The sequence below is a fragment of the Miscanthus floridulus genome, chromosome 4 (genome assembly GCF_019320115.1).
Source record: "Miscanthus floridulus cultivar M001 chromosome 4, ASM1932011v1, whole genome shotgun sequence".
NCBI classification, from domain to species: domain Eukaryota; kingdom Viridiplantae; phylum Streptophyta; class Magnoliopsida; order Poales; family Poaceae; genus Miscanthus; species Miscanthus floridulus.
The window spans coordinates 11,425,914-11,445,258 of record NC_089583.1 but is presented as its reverse complement, the minus strand read 5'-3'; the positions used below and the strand labels follow the sequence as shown (position 1 = coordinate 11,445,258).

Here is a 19,345-nt window from a genome sequence, read left to right as displayed (position 1 = left end):
GATGTGCAGGGAGCCATTGGCGTAAGCCCAAGGGCGGGTTAAGTCACCGAGCACTCATGGCAGAGTGGTTCTCTAATTTTGCGGCACTATTTGGACTCGCGACTTCTGAATTGTACCAACGGTGACTTGTTGGTGACCCTGACGGGGGAAGCAAGGTTTGTGTTAGGAATACCCCTCCAGCTAGATAGGAATCGATTCGAATCGCCGTCTCTCCCAGATAGCGAGAACTTGACTAAGCAGCGGCAACGTAGATTCAATTAATTTAACGATATGGTTAAATGGATAATGATAATAATGTTGCCCTGATTTATACCTGATATGGTTATTAATGTTTGCATCTTAATCAAATGATTGCTTAGTATAGGTGCTAATATAGATGACAGGCTAATGGCTAAAAGTCACTGCTAGTTCAGGTTAAGAGTTGATCATTATTACTTATGCTTTTTCGCAAAAAGAAAGTGTCAGCCAGATCCACTAAATTAAGCTATGCATAATCCTTGGTGTTATTTGTTTTGGTTTACGATGGGTAAGTCTAGCTGAGTACATTCTTGTACTTTGGGTTTATTCCCTCTTGTTGTAGATGACCTTCTATATCAGGGATTCTATAAGTATTGTCTCCACCCGGCGGGTGATGAAGACTAGATCATGGGCATGATCTCTATTTCTCTTATCTGAATGCTTTTGCGGGTTGTGATCAGTGAACCAGTATTTGTATTTGAACTTGGGTGTGTAAGTTAAACTATTTGCTTCCGCGTACTTTACAAGACTTGTTTTGTAATAACGATGACTCTGAGGTGATGTAATCTATTTGCAAACGTCTGCGAAATGTTGTAACGTACGATATGCTATGTTGAATTACTATGATCTTGGTTGTATGCAAGTTGGTTTGAAATCCTTCGAGATTTCAGTTGACTACCGGGTTTATATGGGCTCAAGTGCGAGAATTTGATCATTTCGGCGATTATTTTTGTACTTGTGCTCTTATAAATTAGTCGGTTCTATGACAGTGGGTACGGCGACGGCTGGAGCCTGGAGGCCATCCATGTGCTCGGGAAAAGCTTGCTGCCACACGCAATGTTGGTGGCCGAGCAAGTCTCCACGCAGTGGGTGATGGATGCCCGCCATGCGAACATGGCCGAAGGCGCGCACCAGGAGGTCGTCACCCAGCCTATGGATGGAGTGGAGCCCGGGTCGGAAGCGTATGTCGTCCTGCCTCCAACCGAGCCGAGTGTCGTCCAGCCAGAGAGTGAGCAACCCTTACCTTCGCCAGTCGCGCCGTCAACCGATGCTGCCGGGTAGCCATAGTAGGAATTAGAGTAAAAGTAGTTTAGCAGATGTAAAAGTCAAGTTCACGAGGGAGCCCTCGTGTGAACAGTTCATTTTGACGAATACATCAATTTTTGTTTTGTGATGAATTACTTCGTTCAGGGAAGCTTGTCTCGTCTGTTCCTTATTTTACCTTTAGCATAGCTTGTTTTTTTATTCTTTCTTTTTTGCACCTGCCCATTCGTCCTATAGGCTGCAACCTTAAGAGCCCAGGCATAGTCTGTGAGGCTTAGTTGCTCGTAACCGTAGGTAGAGGCGGGGTGTGATCGGTCGGAAATGTTGAAGCAAAGTTTACGTAAGATAATTAAAGGAACGGACTACCCTTTCATTTGGGGTGAAAATGTATTTACCATATGATAGTAAACAAGAAGAGAGGTGGTACTGCACCTTCGTGGAGCCCCCAAGCGACCTAGGGCGAAAGTGTTCGGGCCGGGGTGCTCTGTAGGAGCAAACGTTGAATGAAAAAAATGGTAGGACCAAATTTTTAAGGGAAGAAACGACATAATTGTTCGATGTTCCAAGTGTTGGTGAGAACATCACCATTGTTGTCCTTCAGTCGGTAGGCGTCCGGTCAGATCACTTCGGTCACCGTATAGGGTCGATCCCCACCGTCTTAGTTTCCTAGAGTGGGCGGAAGGCAGTCGAAGGGGTTGGCTTGTCACAGTCTGGGACTACTAGGGCCAGCAACTCCCTGAGGCATGGGAGCTCAGAAGGGTTGATGACGGCAGTGGTGGGCTTGTAATGCTCGTAGTCACATGTGAAGGCATGCGAGAAGGTGCTACCTACAGTGATGACACTGTTTGGTCCTAGGATCTTTAGTTTTAGGTAGGTGTAGTTGGGGACCGCCATGAACTTGGTGTAGCATGGCCGCCCCAAGATGGCGTGGTAAGACCCCAGGAAGTCCACCACCTCGAAGGTAAGCACCTCCGAGCAAAAGTTGGCTCAGTCACCAAACGTGACGGGTAGGTCGATCTGCCCGAGCGGGTACGTTTGCACTCCTAGGATCACATCGTGGAAGGGAGAGCTCGCCGGTCAGAATTCTGACTAGGGGATGCGCATGGCGTCGAGGGTGTCGATGTAGAGGATGTTGAGGCCTCTACCTCTGTCCATCAGCACCTTGGTGAGCTGCTTCTTGTGAACGATGGGGTCGACGATGAGCGGGTAGCATCCTGGTCTGGCGACATGGGATGGATGGTACCTCTGATCAAAAGTGATTGGAGATTCTGACCAGCAGAGGAAGGAGAGGACGGCTGTTTCGGCAACACATGCCTCTCGGTAGTGCACTTTGTGCTGGCGCTTGGAGTAGACGGCATCGGATCCCCCGAAGATCATGATGCTTTCCTTGGGGTCAGAGAAGTCATCCCCATCCTTGCCCACCGTGTCTCCTTTCTTGGCTGCTATCTCCTTGTCCTTTCCTTCTTTCAGCCCGTCGACCTATTGCAGGAAGCGCTTGAGGAGCTCGTAGTTCTTGTAGAGGTGTTTGATGGGGTAAGCATGGTTGGTGTAGGGGCTATCCATGAGCTTGCCGAAATGGTCAGGCAGGCCCTGCTGGGGCTGCTTGCCCACGTGATCAACTGCGATGACCAGCATGGAGTTGGCTAGTCAGCGTCGATCCTTCTTGTTCTTCTTACCCCTCTGCATGGAGGGGCCCTCATCTTGGTCCTTGCGCTTGGCCTTGCCCTTGTCCTGGACTCTGTTGAAGACCGCCTCCTCACCGGAGGCATGGTTCATGGCGACGTCGAGCAGGTCATGGGTGGTTTGTGACTTTAGGCAGCCAAGCTTGTGAATCGGGGACTCACAGGTCATCCTAGAGAGGAATACGCTGATGACGTCTGCATCAATGACATAAGGATGGGAGTTGCACCGCTTCGAGAACCGGTGGATGTAATCCCGCAGGGACTCGTTGGGCTCCTACTAGCAGCTCTTGAGGTCCTAGGAGTTCCTAGGGTGGACATATGTCCCCTAGAAGTTCCCGACGAAGATCCTCTTGAGATCCGCCCAGTCGCGGATGTTGTCGTGCAGGAGGAATTCGAGCCACGCTCGAACATGTTCCCCCACACAGATGGGGAGGTACTAAATAATGAAGTGATCATCATCCACTCCTCCGGCTCGGTAGGCGAGCCGAAAGTTTTCGAGCCATATTCTAGGGTTCGTCTCCCTGGTATACTTGGCGAAGTTGGTAGGAGGTCAGAAGCGCTGTGGGAATAGCTCTCTCTAGATGCTTTGGCCAAAGGCCTGTGGTCCCGAGCCATCTGGGTTGGGGCTCCGGTCGTCTGGTCGGTTACCACGCCTAGGGTGCATCTCCCCGATCTCCTCGATGGTCTGGTCAGAGCCCATGTCGTCTGCTCTCACTACCGCCCGATGGATGTCATCATCATGCCGGGCCCAACGCCAGTTGCTAATGCTGTTACAAGTGTCTTGGTTTGGCCCGAGGCATTCGCGCACAGGTGGTCGGTGTGGAGCGGGTTTCGGGTCAGGCTGTGGCGGAGCTACGCCCTCCTGTTCCACGCCTAGCGACTATAGTGGCGAGCGGATGGAGTGATGCATCTGGTGCGTCCTCGCTCCCCTAGTGGGGAGAGAGGCTGTGAGTCGGTGGCGCGACATGTAGGTTTCCGCCTATTGAACGGCGGTGATTTCCACCAGGGCCCGGAGGTTTTGGTGGATCGCCTGTTCTTGGGGGTTGTCCAGCTCGGGAAGGCCGCGTAGGAGCATCGCCGCCACAGCAATGTTCTGGCCAGCCCAAGTGAACTCTGGGGGATCATTCCCCCCGTCCTTGATGTTGCACTAGACCTAGCGGGCATGACCTCGGGCACCGCTCACCGGGTTATGCGCACGGAGCGCATTATGGTGCACCGAGCGTGCCAACACAGGTGGCGGCTGGTTCTGCCACCTTTGTCGTAGCTCCTTGCCATGCACCTAGACACATGCGAGGGCATCCACACGAGGGTCCGGAGGGGTGTGGGTCTAAAGAGACTCCACTACCACCGGTGGCTGTCCTAGGGTGTCTTCATAGTGCACTCCTAGGACAGAGGGTGGCTAGGTGCCATGACATCGTCGATGCTAGAGCCGTCGCTCTCAACGTCGTCATCTAGGAGGTCATGAAAAGAGGGGATTGAGCAGAGCATATGCTCGGAACGAAGCGCAAGTGCCTAGCCATTGAAGTCGCTGGGAGTCCCAGAGCCGACAGAGGACGCGCTTCCTTCGATGGGTGTCGGAACAAGTGCCTCCTTGCGGAGGTGTAGTACGCCGAGCCGGTCGGCGACAAAGTCCAGGCTTCCGAAGAGGAAGGCCTAGGATGGCTCGAAGACGGGTGGAACCCACATCCCAATAGGTGAGAGTGCGGGAAACTCTAGTGAGCCAAAGCGAGTCGTATCGCTTGAGCCTGCCATGGCGAAGGTGGTAGAAAAGTGGGCCATCCAATGACCAAAAGCGTGAACGTACGACGTCTTCCCCACGAACAGCGCCAACTATCGGTGCAGAAAGTGACCAACACGTAAATATTTATAGTTTTGCCGTACGTTGTGATCGGATGTGGTCTAGCTCTCAATGACATAGGGTTTATACTGGTTTAGGCAACGTGCCCTACGTCCAGTTTGAGTCGGTCGGTGACTTTATTCCTGAGCCCATGTGCTCAAAGTTTGCTGTGGGGTTACAAATGAATGGGGGTAAGATGGGGATGCTAGAGGTCTGGTTGGACCCTGGTCTGAAGGGCTGAGAGTGACAGGAGCTCCGCTATATGCTAAGTGTTCGAATGTCTGTTGTTCGTTGGAATCCTCGGTCGTTCGGATCATTGGAGCATGTTTCAGTTATCGTCTGGTTGATCCCTTTGTTGGGAGAGAGCGCATCCCCTTTTATAGATGAAGGGGATGACCTTTACAAGTTAGAGAGAGAGAGAGAGTGAGAGAGTACATATGCTACTAAGTCTTGTTGCTCACGCCGTCGGGTACAAGATGATGGTAGGTGCCCATAACACTGTTTATGTCAGACGCATGTGGGAGGTTTTACTGTATTCACCATGTATGGCAAATGATGGCGCCCACAACACTGTCGATGCCCAAAGGCATGTGGGGGGGTTACCATGTTTGCCTGGTATGGGAATTATGGGCGCCTACAACACTATAGGGCAAATCGTCGATGCCCACAACACTGCTTGGGTTCGAACATGCCTGGAAGGTTGTAGGGCATCCTTCTGACATGTCCTATTGGTACTGTTCTGCAGGTATACAGGGTACGGTCCTTGGTTTTGCGGTTGACTTGAGCGTTTTGCTTTACTTGCTCTGCCCATTTCCTGGTCCTCACCGAGCGGATGTCCCCGGTCGGTTGGTCCCAGTCGGCTCCGACTGCGCCAGTCGAAGAAGAGCTGTAAGCAGAGGTTCAGTGTATCCCCGGTCGAAGAGGTGGGTCAGAGTTAAAAGCGTTGTTGGCGAGGCCTTTCGGTCGGAGAGGCTGGCCAGAGTCGGAAGCGGGCGTCGTTCCTCCTTGGTTAGGTCTTCCGGTCGGAGATTGGGTCGCCCTTCTGGCCTGTCGTTAGGTTTTTGGGTCGGCCCAGGAGTTGCGTGTCGTTCGTAAAGTCGTCTGCTGGGCCGAGCTTTTGCTAGGAAGCAGGTCTATGAGGGACCCCAGGTTTATGAACCCGACATATACCGTTTTTCAAAAACGCGATATCCCGACTAAAAACCAGAAAAGTAGAAAACAGGATAAGACCTAAACCGTTTTCGAATTTGGCATAACATATTTCGTACCAATTTCAGAATCATCCAAAAATACGAATTCAAGCGGATCAAGTGTTGAAACGAGGATCAAGTGTTGAAACGATGCGGGATGGTACGAGATATATCTCGTCTGTTTTCATACCTACTTACCACCACGGTCTGGCTCTTTTGGTCACCTTGGTGTCATCATCTACAGAGCTTCTAACCAACGAAGGAGTCTTCTCGTCCTAGTACACAAAGTCCCAATCGCTCCACACTAAGCTCAGAGGGATGACATCGCCGGAGAGTCAAATTGTTTGATTCTTGGAGTGACATAATTTGTTTCAAATTTTCTTCATCATTAAAAATCGATATGCAGGTTTCATCATTGACATGGGAAACTAACAACAATTTGGCGAGTTTTGATTTGGTCAAGAAGCTTGGCTTGACTACACGGATGCATCCACGTCCATACTATATTCAGTGGCTCAATGACTCTGGTAAGGCAAAGGTAATACAAATAGTAAGGGTTCTACGAGGACACCTCATCGGTTAGTCAACTTAAACCTGTGTCATCCTCTCGACCGATACAATTCAATCCCACTAATCGCGGGAGTTCGTGTTGCGAGATCCACTAGCGCAAAAAGATCAAGTCGCAAGAGTACACACACTCTAACCACGCATCGCGGACCAACTTACATGAAGAATAAGCACATCCAGAATAGGAAGCACACATTTTGGCAGTTGATTTTAACTTATTTTGATCATATAAACAGCTTATAAGATATACTAAACATACCCTACCAGGATATGACTTGCAAGTTTCTAAGAGTTATAAGTTTGTATTTTAATTTAAACATTGTGCGGCAGCAGGAGAACTCTGTTTATACAAATACAAATATCTTCCGAGAAGGGTCGTTCTTTTTACCGCTGACACTACAGCAGCAGCAGCTATTTAAATAGCCCATTAGATACTCACCTATTCATCTCTAATTTTATTTCTGTAGCCTAACTATAACCAACAGTACGTGGATGCTTCACCGATGGCAAAAGGCCCGGAAGAGGATGGATCAAATCGCGCGCGGCCCGGCCCGGCCCGGATGGATTGCTGGGCCAGGAAAGCACCTCGTACTGGGCCAGGAGGGAACATGGACGCCCGTGTTCTTTCTTTCACTGTTAAGGGCAAGGCGGAGGAGTCCTATAACAGGACGCGCTAGGGTTTCCATCTTCCTCTCCGCCGCCGACGCATCCAAACCCAAATCAAGCCACCGTCGTCTCTTCCAGTCCTCCTCCTTCCCTTGCGTCCTACACTCCTACTCCTCTTGCGGCGCGGCGGCGAGCACCACCAGCAGCAGCGCGGCGCGATGAGGCCGATCCTGATGAAGGGCCACGAGCGCCCACTCACGTTCCTGCGCTACAACCGCGACGGGGACCTGCTCTTCTCCTGCGCCAAGGACCACACCCCTACGGTCTGGTACGCCGACAACGGCGACCGCCTTGGCACCTACCGGGGCCACAACGGCGCCGTCTGGACCTGCGACGTGTCCCGCGACTCGGCGCGCCTCATCACCGGATCCGCCGACCAGACCGCCAAGCTCTGGGAGGTCAGCACGGGGAAGGAGCTCTTCAGCTTCCGCTTCGACGCGCCCGCCAGGTCCGTCGAGTTCGCCATCGGGGACGCGCTCGCCGTCGTCACCACCGACAACTTCATGGACCACGTCCCCACCGTCCAGGTCAAGCACATCGCCGAGGACATCGACGACCGTTAGTGCTTTTGCCTTCTCAACAACGCTTCGTTTATGCCTCCTCTGTTGTTTTTGTTTGAATGGCAAACCAGCACCCTTGACCTTGAGGTCCCCTGTGTGTGTATGCAGAGACGGAGGAGTCTGCACTCGTCATCACCGGCATCAAGGGAAGGATCAACAGGGCCGTTTGGGGGCCGCTGAACAGAACCATCATCACTGCTGGGGAGGATGCCACCATTCGCATCTGGGACTCAGAGGTTAGGATGGCATGCTTTTATGTGCCTGCAAATAGTACTGAGGGCCACTATAATTTGGGTGTTTAGCCCTAAGAATGCCCCCCATCAATTGCTTGTTGGTATGGGGCTATGGGCATATGGTGGTGATAATAGGCAATGTTTTTTTTCCTCCTGATCAGTCATGATAGCAGTTTAGATTGTTATTATGTCTAGTTGTATTCTTAGAAGTTTATAATTCCAAATTTCACTTTACTTTTATCAGCTTAGTGAACTATGACAACAAGAACTGGACGCATCCTTTCTGATTACTGCTTCCTGTGTTACTCTAGTCTATCCAACAAGGCATGATAATTTATTTAATGCAGCATTTACCCACAAGGGGGGAATAAGGAAACCGAAAGGGGGTGTGGGATTCAAAATGAAACCTGCTGTGCTTTTATATATCCATGCTGCTCTTTCTCTGCCTTTTTCTGCACCGTTAAAAATGTTATTTGTTTCTCCATAACAATGGAAACTTTTTCCACATCACTCATGGGATGCTCTTTGAATTGTATGTAGACTGGACAACTGCTGAGAGAGTCTGATAAAGAATCTGGACATCAGAAGACCATTACATCGTTGTCGAAGTCCTTAGATTGGTCACATTTCATTACTGGCTCCTTGGATAAATCTGCGAAGGTTAGAATTTGTTCAGGTTGACTGTCATAAAGATAATTATGGTTTCCCTGACATTCAATTTTCCATGCATAGCTATGGGATACAAGAACGCTAACCCTGATCAAGACGTATGTCACAGAGAGACCTGTTAATGCTGTTGACATCTCTCCCACTCATGATACGGTATGTTCCTCTTCACAAACTTATTTATACATGTCTTTTATAAAGGCCAGGTTGTGTGAACTGCCGATCTAATTTGGTTGACAGTTGGGTTTCATAGTTCGTATAGTGGATGGTTATATAGCTGGTGTTGCAAAGTGGCTCTTTGTCTGATTTAGTGCATTCTTATGTAATCATAGGTCATGATTTTGTATATATTTAACTTTGCTGTCAGAAATTGCATCTTTTGCTGTGTACACTAGGAGAGAAGTATTTTATCATGTTTAATCCTTTAACCTATGGCTTATGCATTGTGTTAGCTGTTGTGCTTTTTTGTATTTACACTAGAACAATATTTATCATGTTTGATTTTTTTGAGCCATAGGTAAATGCATTGTGGTTATGGTCTACATATGATGCTGAGCCCATTAGTATCATCATCTGTGTTCCATTTTCCTAAGATTGTCGTTTCTGTTTTTAGGTGGTTCTAGGAGGTGGTCAGGATGCAATGAATGTGACTATGACAGACCGCCGTGCTGGTAAATTCGAGGCTAAATTCTATCATAAGGTAATTTATTTTCCAGTGTACAAAGTATCAAGATATTACTCCTTTTGTGTTACTTCATTGCTAACTCTGTATGCTTACAATATTTGAACTGTTCTGATTAAAACTTGCTATCTTTTAGATTTTGCAAGAGGAAATTGGTGGTGTTAAAGGACATTTTGGGCCAATTAATGCTTTGGCATTTAATCCTGATGGGCGGAGGTAATATGTTTTGATCTGACAGTGCTTGTCTTTTTTAGTAATTGTTGTTAGTATCACCAATTGGCCACTTCTCATTGTCTAAGGTTATGCCCATATTTGGTGTTTTTTACCGTATATGCTCAATGATTCAGCCATGGTAAATCATGGTAATATACGCTATTCTGATCCACACAAGGATGCCATCAGCTTTCTGAGAGCAGGATTTTTTGTTGCTATGTGTATTTTCATTAGGCTTTCATTGATTTACCTTTTGCAAGTTTACTTTCTCTGAAAAAACTCTTTCTAGCCCATTTGTGTGGCAATGTAACAATCAGTCTTGATTTGCCATTTTATCTCACTTTTCTTTAACTTAGTCTGCTTAAGTATTTTAGACCTCTATATTGACAATTCTTTTGTCTGTAAACATAATTTATCTTTTACATGTCTACGACATATCTGGTTTTCACTGATTTCTGAAGCTATTTATTTTTACCTTGTATTTGGCTGAATATCTCCTTCAGCCATACTTCATATGTAGCTCAGTGATTGTAGCCAATTACATTGGCAATATACGCTATGCTGACCTCAGTTTGATGAACATTTTTACTATGAGAGCTACATTCTGCCCACAGTAGCTTTACCATTTATATGGCCTTTAAAAATGTTTCTTTTTTTATTATTCTATGCATCTTTGGGATTTGATAGCTCAATGATTTCAACCAGGCATGGTTATATACGCTATTCTGATTGTTGCTGTTGAAAAAAATATTATCCATGAGAGCTACCGTTGTACCTTATCAACACGCATTGTAGATACTTTTTCTTTTATGTTCTGAAGTTTTTTTAGTAAAAAGTTTCTTTTCTAATTCTGGCCATGTTGTTTCTTTAATCTTGTTAGTTTTTCAAGTGGTGGTGAAGATGGATATGTAAGGCTGCATCATTTTGATTCTGACTACTTCAGCATCAAAATGTAGATAAAAAACACCAGACTAATCCGAGGTAATACTTCAGCTGCCAGCTATTCGTGAAGATTGGTTTGTCAATTTTGTTATAGCTTGCTACTTATGTGTACTGTTGAATGTAATGGTTTAGATAATTGGCAGTAGAGAAATTTTCTTTCCCAGCATTAGTACAACAACAGCAGCATAGCCTTTCAGTCCTAAGCAAGTTAGGATAGGCTAGAGTTGAAACCCACCAAGAGCCCTAAGTCACGGTTCAAGCACTTCAATAGCTGCTTTTCAAGTACTCATATTCAAACATAGATCTCTAGGTATATCCCAAGCTTTCAAATATCTTTTTATTGCCTCCTCCATGTTAATTTCGGTCTTCCTCTACCCCTCCTCATATTATTAGCTTGGCTTAGGACTCCACAATGCACTGGTTCCTCTGGAGGTCTCCTTTGGACATGGCCAAACCACCTCAACCGATGTTGGACAAGCTTTTCTTCAATTGGTGCTACCTCTAGGCGATCACGTATATCATCGTTCCGAACTCGGTCCATTCTTGTGTGACCGCAAATCCATCGCAACATACGTATTTCTGCAACACTCAGTTGTTGAACATGTCGAATCTTTGTAGGCCAACATTCTGCTACATACAACATAGCCGGTCTAATCGCCGTTCTATAGAACTTGCATTTTAGCTTTTGTGGTATCCTCTTGTCACAGAGAATGCCAGAAGCTTGTCGCCACTTGATCCACCCTGCTTTGATTCTATGGCTAACATCCGCATCAATATCTCCATCTCGCCGTAGCATCGATCCTAGATACTGAAAGGTATCCTTCTTAGTCACTACTTGACCTTCCAAACCCACATCTTCCTCCTCCTCTATAACTCCGCCAAAGTCGCATCTCATGTATTCGGTTTTAGTTTTGCTCAATCTAAAACCTTTAGACTCAAGGGTCTGCCGCCGTAACTCTAGTTTCCTATTTACTCCCGCTTGGCTTTCGTCCACTAACACTACATCATCAGCGAACAACATACACCAAGGGATATCTCCTTGTATGTTCCTGGTAACCTCATCCATTATCAAGGCAAAGAGATATGGGCTTAAGTCTGACCCTTGATGAAGTCCAATTTTAATCGGGAAGTAATCTGTGTGTTACCATCGTTTGTTCGGACACTAGTCACAACATTGTTGTACATGTTCTTGATGAGGGTCACGTACTTTGATGGGACTTTATGTTTGTCCAAAGACCACATAACATTTCTTGGCATCTTGTCATAAGCCTTCTCTAAGTCAAAACCAAATTGGTTTGTTGATATCTGTGTCGTTCCTCGCAGGCGCTGCTCGATGACTCTCCCATAACTTCATAGTGTGGCTCATCAATTTAATTCCCCGATAATTAGTACAACTTTGGATATCTTCTTTGTTCTTGTAGATTGGTACCAATATGCTTCTTCTCCACTCAGGCATCTTGGTGGATCGAAAGATACTGTTGAACATCTTGGTTAGCCATACTATAGCTATATCCTTGAGACATCTCCACACCTTGATTAGGATACCATCAAGGTCCATCGCTTTGTCCCCTTTTATCCTTTTCAAGGCTTCTCTGACCTTCGATTCTTGAATCCTCCGCACAAAGCGCTTGTTAGTGTCATCAAACGACTCGTCCAGCTGAACGATGGTGTTCTCGTTCTCACCATTGAACAATTTATCAAAATACTCTTTCCCAGCATTAGTAAATAAATAAATATATATAGCATATTGTTTCTTGCAATCAAACCTTGTGGTTTGGCTGTTTTTAGGTAAGTGTGGTTATTATACACACGTCAGCTGCATCTCTGGTCTGTTCTAACAAATGACAACACTGAAATATCAATTATATCAATCCTAAGAATTCCATTTCATGCATTGAGATTCAACCCTGTTGCACTGGTTTTTAGGTCGTGTTTGCTTTAACCTTGATCCTGTAATTCGTTTTCAGGCTGTTTGAGGCCCAACTGGTTCAATTTCTTGATTCAGATGCTGCTGGTTGGCCATGACGCATGCAGAGTAGGCTCAGATCCTGGTAGTGGCAGTGTTGCTTGTTAGACGAAGTTGCTCTGGAGAAGCAGCTTTTTGTTCTGCTTGAGGAATTTGTACACACTTGGCAATGAAAAGATCCTTTGAACTGAGTTGTCATTCTCGCTCCATGGTTTCCAATTTTGCTTCGGTTTGTATTCTCTGTTCGTCAAAATCTTCCAATACGTTAGTGTACACATTTCACAATCCGTGTTTTTTTGTTCTCTCTACATATGAGGCTGTATATTACTGAATTGGCTATACCTACTACATCCCCCATCCATTTCGTGACTGGACGATCAAGTTCGTGAGCACCTTGACTGTGATGTCTAGAGTTCGCTCCTTCCTTCCTAGACGGAACACTCGTGCTCCTCTTGTGGCTTTAGCCTATTTGGATAGTGCTGAGAACTCAACCGCTCGCCAGATGTCCTGCTGGACTCTGGTGCCTGCCTTAGATTGATAGAAGTTAATTTTAAATCTTCATTGCGACAAAGACATCATCTACCATTGACGAAAATTGGTCATAAACATGTGCATTGTTTGAAGACTCGAAATCAGGTGGGTAAATTCAAATATGAAAACAGAAATGGTGGGGTCAGTGTGTCTGATCGTCCATACGCCCTGTTGCCGTGAGCCACGGTCCCGACTATCCCGGATGCCTCCTTTGATGGGATGTTTGATATCAAAAAAGTTCGGTTGTCTTCTTTATTCCCCATTAGAATCGTTTGTCTTCTTTATTCCCCATCAGAATCATTTCCCATTCGCATCGGCCGCATGCGCCTTGGCGTTTTCCACCCCCGCACCACGGGCGCCTCGGCTCCTGCTTTGCCGTGTCGACCTGCTACTCCTGCTCCTCTTCCATGCACCTGCTCCGCTGCTCCTGCTCCGCGCGCCACCCTGCTGCTCCTGTTTTGCGTGCTCGCCTCGCCCGGCGATGCCGACAGGTGCCACCGGCGCAAGGAGAAGCGCTAGGCCCTCGCGTGGAAGCCCTCCAACTTTGCCTCCTGCTACGGTTGCGGCGTGCTGGCGCCCTGATGCAAACGGTGGAGGAGGTCGCACCGGGATACGATGCATCTTGCAAGTGTAGAATTCAAATATTTCAGTTGTTTTAGAGATATATTATATGTTATAAGTGTTTCATACGGATGTTGCAAAAGTAGATCGAGATGTTGCAATAGTTGTACACGTATGTTGCAAGCGTCTGTCCCCAATGTTTTATCTATTTTTTCGGATGTATGTTGCAAGTGTGTTTATCTCGATGTTGCATATGTTTCACACATATGTTGCAAATATTTTATCTGCATGTTGCGTATGTTAACAGCGGTTTTCAAGTGTTTTTCGCAAGTGTTTTAGATGTATGCTTCAAGTGTTTCATCTGTCTTCAGACGTATGTTGCAAGTGTTGCATCTGAATGTTTTAAAAGTAGATTGGGTGTTGCACACCGGATGTGCGTGGCAGCGGAAATGGGCACCAGCGGTCCCCACGGGCGCAGGCTCCCGGGTGGGCGCGTGAAAAGTAGGCACGAGCGGGGGCGCGAAGTGCTAGCGCGCACCGGGAAACGAATCGGTTCGGTCCGTGGTACCGTCCGACGGATCAATATCTAATTGGACGTCCGGGCGCCAGCAATTTTGACACGACAAATGCCCGTGTATATATACTTGGAGTCGGTGGATGACGCATGCATCATTTCTTTTATGCTTTGCCTTTAATGACAAAGGCAAAGCACAATACACCAAACAAAAGCTAGGCCTCTCTCCTCGCTAAACTTCCTGTAGGTGGCCACTCTTGCTCCGAAATAAATAAGGCAAATTTTGCGGTGGGACATCATGAAAATGTCTATTTGGTTGGCACACACCGCCAAACGAAGAATTTGTTGAGCACCATTACAAATTCCTGGTTGTTTGCCAGTGGACACCGCATTGATTAAAATATTTATTTCTAGAGATCAGGAGAGAGAAAGCATAGTGAGTGGACGATTTTGCCCATGCTATCCTGACTCACGTTCATGGTCTAGTTGGACCAGGTAAAGGCGACCCAGGTCGTCTTCCTCCTGTCGTCCCTTCACCATTCTCCTCTTCCTCATTCTCTCTCCCCGTGTTCTTTCCCCCTTTGCACGAACCCTAGATCCCTTAGGTTAGGGCTACTGGCATGGCATCAAGCTCACATTCCACGCCATTCGAAGCGCCGCACTCGGCCCCTTTGTCGGTTGACCCGTACAGAGACCCATCAGGATTATTGCCATTGGTACCTTGCTCCAAGTGCAGAACCGTGCTTATCGGTCGCGTTTCGCAGAAGACCGGTAGCAAGGGGAAGAGGTTCTACAAGTGTCCACTATTTGAGCATGTAAGTTTGTGTTGACTTGTTGTAATCTGGTGAAAGATGCGTTTTTTCTTGACTTGAATCTGTGGTTTGCAGACCGACTTTGCTTGTGGCACATACTATTTTGAAGAACACTATGTCGAGTACTTGGTCGCCAAAGGCATTCTTCCTCGCGCTTGTAGTTAGGTTAGAGGTCGTGATGGCATGGTGCTGGAGGTGATGAAGGATGGCAAGGACATGGTGAAGGCTGTAAAGTAATATGGCAAATGTGATTGCCTATCTTGGCTCATCACGGATACAAGGAATTCGGTTGAACTAGATATGGATCTAACAAACTAATCCTATCTCCACCGAACATAAGATTGACATGCACACAACCACGTTTATTGACGTGTTATACTTGTGTGTCACGTTTACAAAGATTGCTACATATCTTAACAGCCCCGCTCAATCTATGCTTGTCTTCTCTACAAGATTTAGATTGTTCTTGAATTCTTCAAATTTCCTTTGCGGCAGAGCCTTGGTAAAGCCATCTGCAACTTGATCTTCTGTTGGTATAAACCTCACCTCTAGTTGTTTTCTTGCAATCCTCTCTCGGACAAAATGAAAGTCAATTTCTATATGTTTAGCTCTGGCATGAAACACTAGATTCGCAGACAAATACGTAGCTCCTAAATTATCACACCAGAGGCGAGGTCTAGACTTCAATTTTACTCCAAGCTCACCAAGCAACTGCTCCACCCATATCATCTCGACTGTAGCATTGGCCATAGATTTGTATTCGGCTTCTGTGCTGGACCTTGACATCGTGGGTTGCTTCCTAGCACTCCATGAGATAACATTTGATCCAAGAAACACAGCAAAGCCTCCTATGGATCTTCGGTCATCTCTACAGCCCGCCCAATCTGCATCTGAAAACACGCTCACCATCAATGGAGACGACTTGCAAATCAGCAAGCCAACATTCTCTGAGAACTTTAGATATCTAACAATTCTTTTAACTACCGTCCAATGTGCTGTAGTTGGTGAGTGTAAATATTGACATACTTTGTTAACAGCAAATGCCAAATTCGGGCGAGTAAGAGTGACATATTGCAGTGCTCTGACTATGCTTCTGTACCTGGTACAATCCTCAGGCCTGAGTGGATCACCATCATACCATGACACTTTCTCTGTTGATGACATAGGAGTAGAAACAGGCTTGCACTTTGACATGCCCATCCTAGTCAAAATAACCCTAGCATACTTTCTCTGAGTCAAGAGCAGATCACCACTTGGTTTCTTTTCTACTTCAATGCCCAGAAAGTAATGCAAGTCATCGAGATCCTTCAGTGCAAAGTCTTCTCTCAGAGCTTTCAGCAACACATTCACAGCATCTTGAGAGGAACTAGTAACAATAATGTCATCAACATATATCAACATATATATCTCCACACTACCTTTCCTGTAAATGAAGAGAGATGCATCTGACTTCGAAGGAACAAAACCAAGGTCAACAAGCTTTGTACTTAGTCGAGAGTACCAAGCTCTTGGAGCTTGTTTAAGACCATAAATGGCTTTCTTGAGTCTGCAAACAAACGATGGAAACTTGTCACTTTCAAACCCAGGTGGTTGTCTCATATAAACCTCCTCTTCCAGAACACCATGAAGGAACGCGTTCTGAACATCTAGCTGCCTAAGGCACCATCCTCTTGCCACTGCTAATGACAATACTAATCTCATAGTTGCAATTTTGACTACTGGACTAAATGTATCCTCATAGTCAATTCCATACCTCTATTTGAAACCTTTAGCCACTAAGCGTGCCTTGTAACGATCTATTTGTCCATTAGCTCTTCTCTTGATTTTGTACACCCACTTACAGTCAATGAGATTCTTCCCTTGAGGCGGTGAAACCAGACTCCAAGTGCCATTGCGTTGCAGCGCATCATATTCCTCTTTCATGGCATTTTTCCATTTTGACGACTTCAATGCTTCATCAATAGAGGTCGGTTCACCTACTGCATAGATATTTGTATATCGAACAGTCTCGTCAGTGTATACTTTGGGCTCAGTAATACCACTTTGCAGTCGTGTATGAGGACGAGTTGCAGGTTGCTCCGGTTCAGCCTCATCAGATTCCGCAGCTGATAATTCTGGCGTAGATGATTCGGATGCAGCCATAGAAGATCCAGTGGAAGACGACATCTAGGGCGCAGTGGAAGACGACGACGACGGTGATCCTGTCCCCCCACGCGGCGAGCCAGGAGATGCCCCAACCACCTCAAACACAGGCGCAGATGGAATCGGAGGATCACCTCTGGGATTTGTGATGGGATCGAATGCGCCAGCCAGATCCGTAGCCTGTTCGTCCGGTATTTCATGTACATCCTACACTTCATCGTTTTCCTGCGTTTCAATATGACCACTCGAACCAGTGGGATTAGTAATAAAAGGCACATGGTAATCTACACCCCTAGAGCAAGATGGAGCTATATTGACAGGAAGGAGGGAGATTTTGTTTCTTAGCCGAGCTTCGGCATTAGAATGCATGGAGGCAAATGGAAAGACCTCTTCATCAAAAACTACATCTCACGATATGTAGATATGACCTGTGGTTGGCTTAAGGCACTTGAAGCCCTTGTGAAGAGAGCTGTAGCCTAGGAAGACACATCTTGTGGAATGGAAGGATAATTTCTTGGTGTTGTAAGGTCTCAAATTAGGCCAGCATGCACACCCAAAGACTCATAGAGAGTTGTAGTGAGGTTTCTCTTTCAACAAGAGCTCAACTGGTGTTTGATTATCAAGAACTCTAGATGGCAGGATGTTTATGAGGTATGTGGCTGTAAGAAAAGCTTGATCCCAGAATTTGAGAGGCATTGATGCCTGGGCTAAGAGAGAAAGACCTACTTCTACAATGTGCCGGTGTTTTTGCTCAGCTCTCCCATTCTGCTGATGAGTATGAGGACAAGAAACTCTATGAGCGATCCCTAGTTGGTTAAAGAAGGAATTCAACCTCTCATACTCACCTCCCCAATTGGTTTGCATGTGAATAATTTTTCTGTTGTATTTTCTCTCAACATGACTCTGAAAATTCTTGAAAACATGAAAGACTTCAGACTTGTGTTTGAGGAGATAGATCCATGTATATCTACTGTAATCATCGATAAAGGAAACATAATACGTGTAATTGCCAACAGATATAGGAGCAGGACCCCAAACATCAGAATGTATCAAATCGAGGGGAGCACAACTTTTATTTTCCGAGCTAGAATAAGGAAATTGATGACTCTTTGCCTTTTGACAAGAGTCACACACCGACTAAACATGATGACTAGTAGACCTTGGAAGCAAATTGTTTCTAATAACTCTCTCAATGACAGAAGCGACGCATGACCCAGACGACTATGCCATATCCATGTGGATGGCCGACTAACACCACACACCTGCTTGTGATGGTGAGCTCTAGCCTCTTAAGGCCTCAAAGGATAGAGACCACCCTCACACCTGCCTTGATGGATTGTTTTCTTTGTGGCTCGATCCTTGATGAAAAAATGGTGAGGGTGAAATTCAACATAAGTATTATTGTCTGAAGTAAGACGATGAATTGATACTAGATTTTTGTTGGCACTTGGAACATGGAGGACATTTTGTAGATGGAGATTTTTATTTGGGGTATGTAGAATTGCATGGCCAATATTACTAATCCGCATACCTAAGCTGCTTGCAGTGTGGACTTGATCAGCACCCTTGTACTTGTCCCTAACTGTCAGTTTCTCTAATTCAGCGGTGATGTGGTCAGTCGCCCCACTATCGACGTACCAATTGGTGTCATAGCCATAGTTGGTGGTTGCAGCTCTAGCAGACTTGGTATAAGGCTGGAAGTCCTCCTCAAAGCGGTGCCAGCACACATCGGCCTCATGTCCTTTCTTCTTGCACACTTGGCAGATTAGTTTGGACGACGCCGGTGCACCTCCCTTCAGAGGCAGAGGAGAGTTGGCGTTGCCACGCCCACCTTGGCCACAACCAATACCACCACAGCGACCATGGCCACAAAAGCCCCCATGCCCGCGTGAAGCAGCATTGACAGATGAATTCTGCCCGGCGTTGTAGTTCTCCTGGAGCATCTAGAGCCTTGTGTCATAGGCGAGTAGCTGAGCGTACAGATCGCTTAGGGATATAGACGTTGCACATGCCAGGACTGACGACACAAGGGGATTGTAGTCGAAGTCGAGTCTAGCCAAGATGAATGTCACCAGCTCTTCATCTAGTACTGGCCTCCCGGTGGCGGCGAGTTCATCACCGATCGCCTTCACCTTGGCGTAGTATGTAGCAGCGGTCTGGCTGCCCTTCTTGGAGGTCGCCAACTACATGCGCAAGTTGGTCACCCATGCCTGGGACTGCACCGAGAACATGTCCCCGAGCGCTGCCTAGATAGCCGCCGAGGTGGTCTTGGTCGTCACTTGCGCCAAAACCTCCCTCGA

At 46.6% G+C, this 19,345-nt stretch overlaps 1 protein-coding gene and 4 non-coding genes across 5 annotated transcripts; 4 read left to right on the top strand and 1 right to left on the bottom strand.

Moving 5' to 3' along the window:
- The first annotated feature begins 7,228 nt into the window (after positions 1 to 7,228).
- LOC136549419 (eukaryotic translation initiation factor 3 subunit I-like) lies at positions 7,229 to 12,678 on the top strand. Its single transcript, XM_066540670.1, has 8 exons — positions 7,229 to 7,781; positions 7,892 to 8,019; positions 8,557 to 8,676; positions 8,749 to 8,838; positions 9,296 to 9,382; positions 9,501 to 9,580; positions 10,458 to 10,558; positions 12,487 to 12,678. Exons 1-7 carry the CDS (start codon positions 7,382 to 7,384, stop codon positions 10,531 to 10,533), a joined length of 981 nt encoding a protein of 326 aa, XP_066396767.1. The 5' UTR covers positions 7,229 to 7,381; the 3' UTR covers positions 10,534 to 10,558; positions 12,487 to 12,678.
- LOC136553090 (small nucleolar RNA U54) lies at positions 9,697 to 9,779 on the top strand. The gene has a single exon (XR_010782997.1). It is a non-coding gene; the product is annotated as a small nucleolar RNA U54 (small nucleolar RNA).
- LOC136553088 (small nucleolar RNA U54) lies at positions 10,096 to 10,176 on the top strand. Its single transcript, XR_010782995.1, has one exon. It is a non-coding gene; the product is annotated as a small nucleolar RNA U54 (small nucleolar RNA).
- On the top strand, positions 10,263 to 10,342 carry LOC136553089 (small nucleolar RNA U54). The gene has a single exon (XR_010782996.1). It is a non-coding gene; the product is annotated as a small nucleolar RNA U54 (small nucleolar RNA).
- A 6,321-nt stretch (positions 12,679 to 18,999) lies between the features above and the next one.
- On the bottom strand, positions 19,000 to 19,138 carry LOC136553105 (small nucleolar RNA Z247). The gene has a single exon (XR_010783013.1). It is a non-coding gene; the product is annotated as a small nucleolar RNA Z247 (small nucleolar RNA).
- Between the last annotated feature and the right edge of the window lie 207 nt (positions 19,139 to 19,345).

Coding starts and splice junctions, on each gene's coding strand:
- LOC136549419 (XM_066540670.1), top strand. CDS start 7,382: ATGAGGCCGATCCTGATGAAGGGCCACGAGCGCCCACTCACGTTCCTG. Junction 7,782..7,891: donor CGCCGAGGACATCGACGACC/GTTAGTGCTTTT, acceptor GTGTGTATGCAG/AGACGGAGGAGTCTGCACTC. Junction 9,383..9,500: donor AGGCTAAATTCTATCATAAG/GTAATTTATTTT, acceptor GCTATCTTTTAG/ATTTTGCAAGAGGAAATTGG.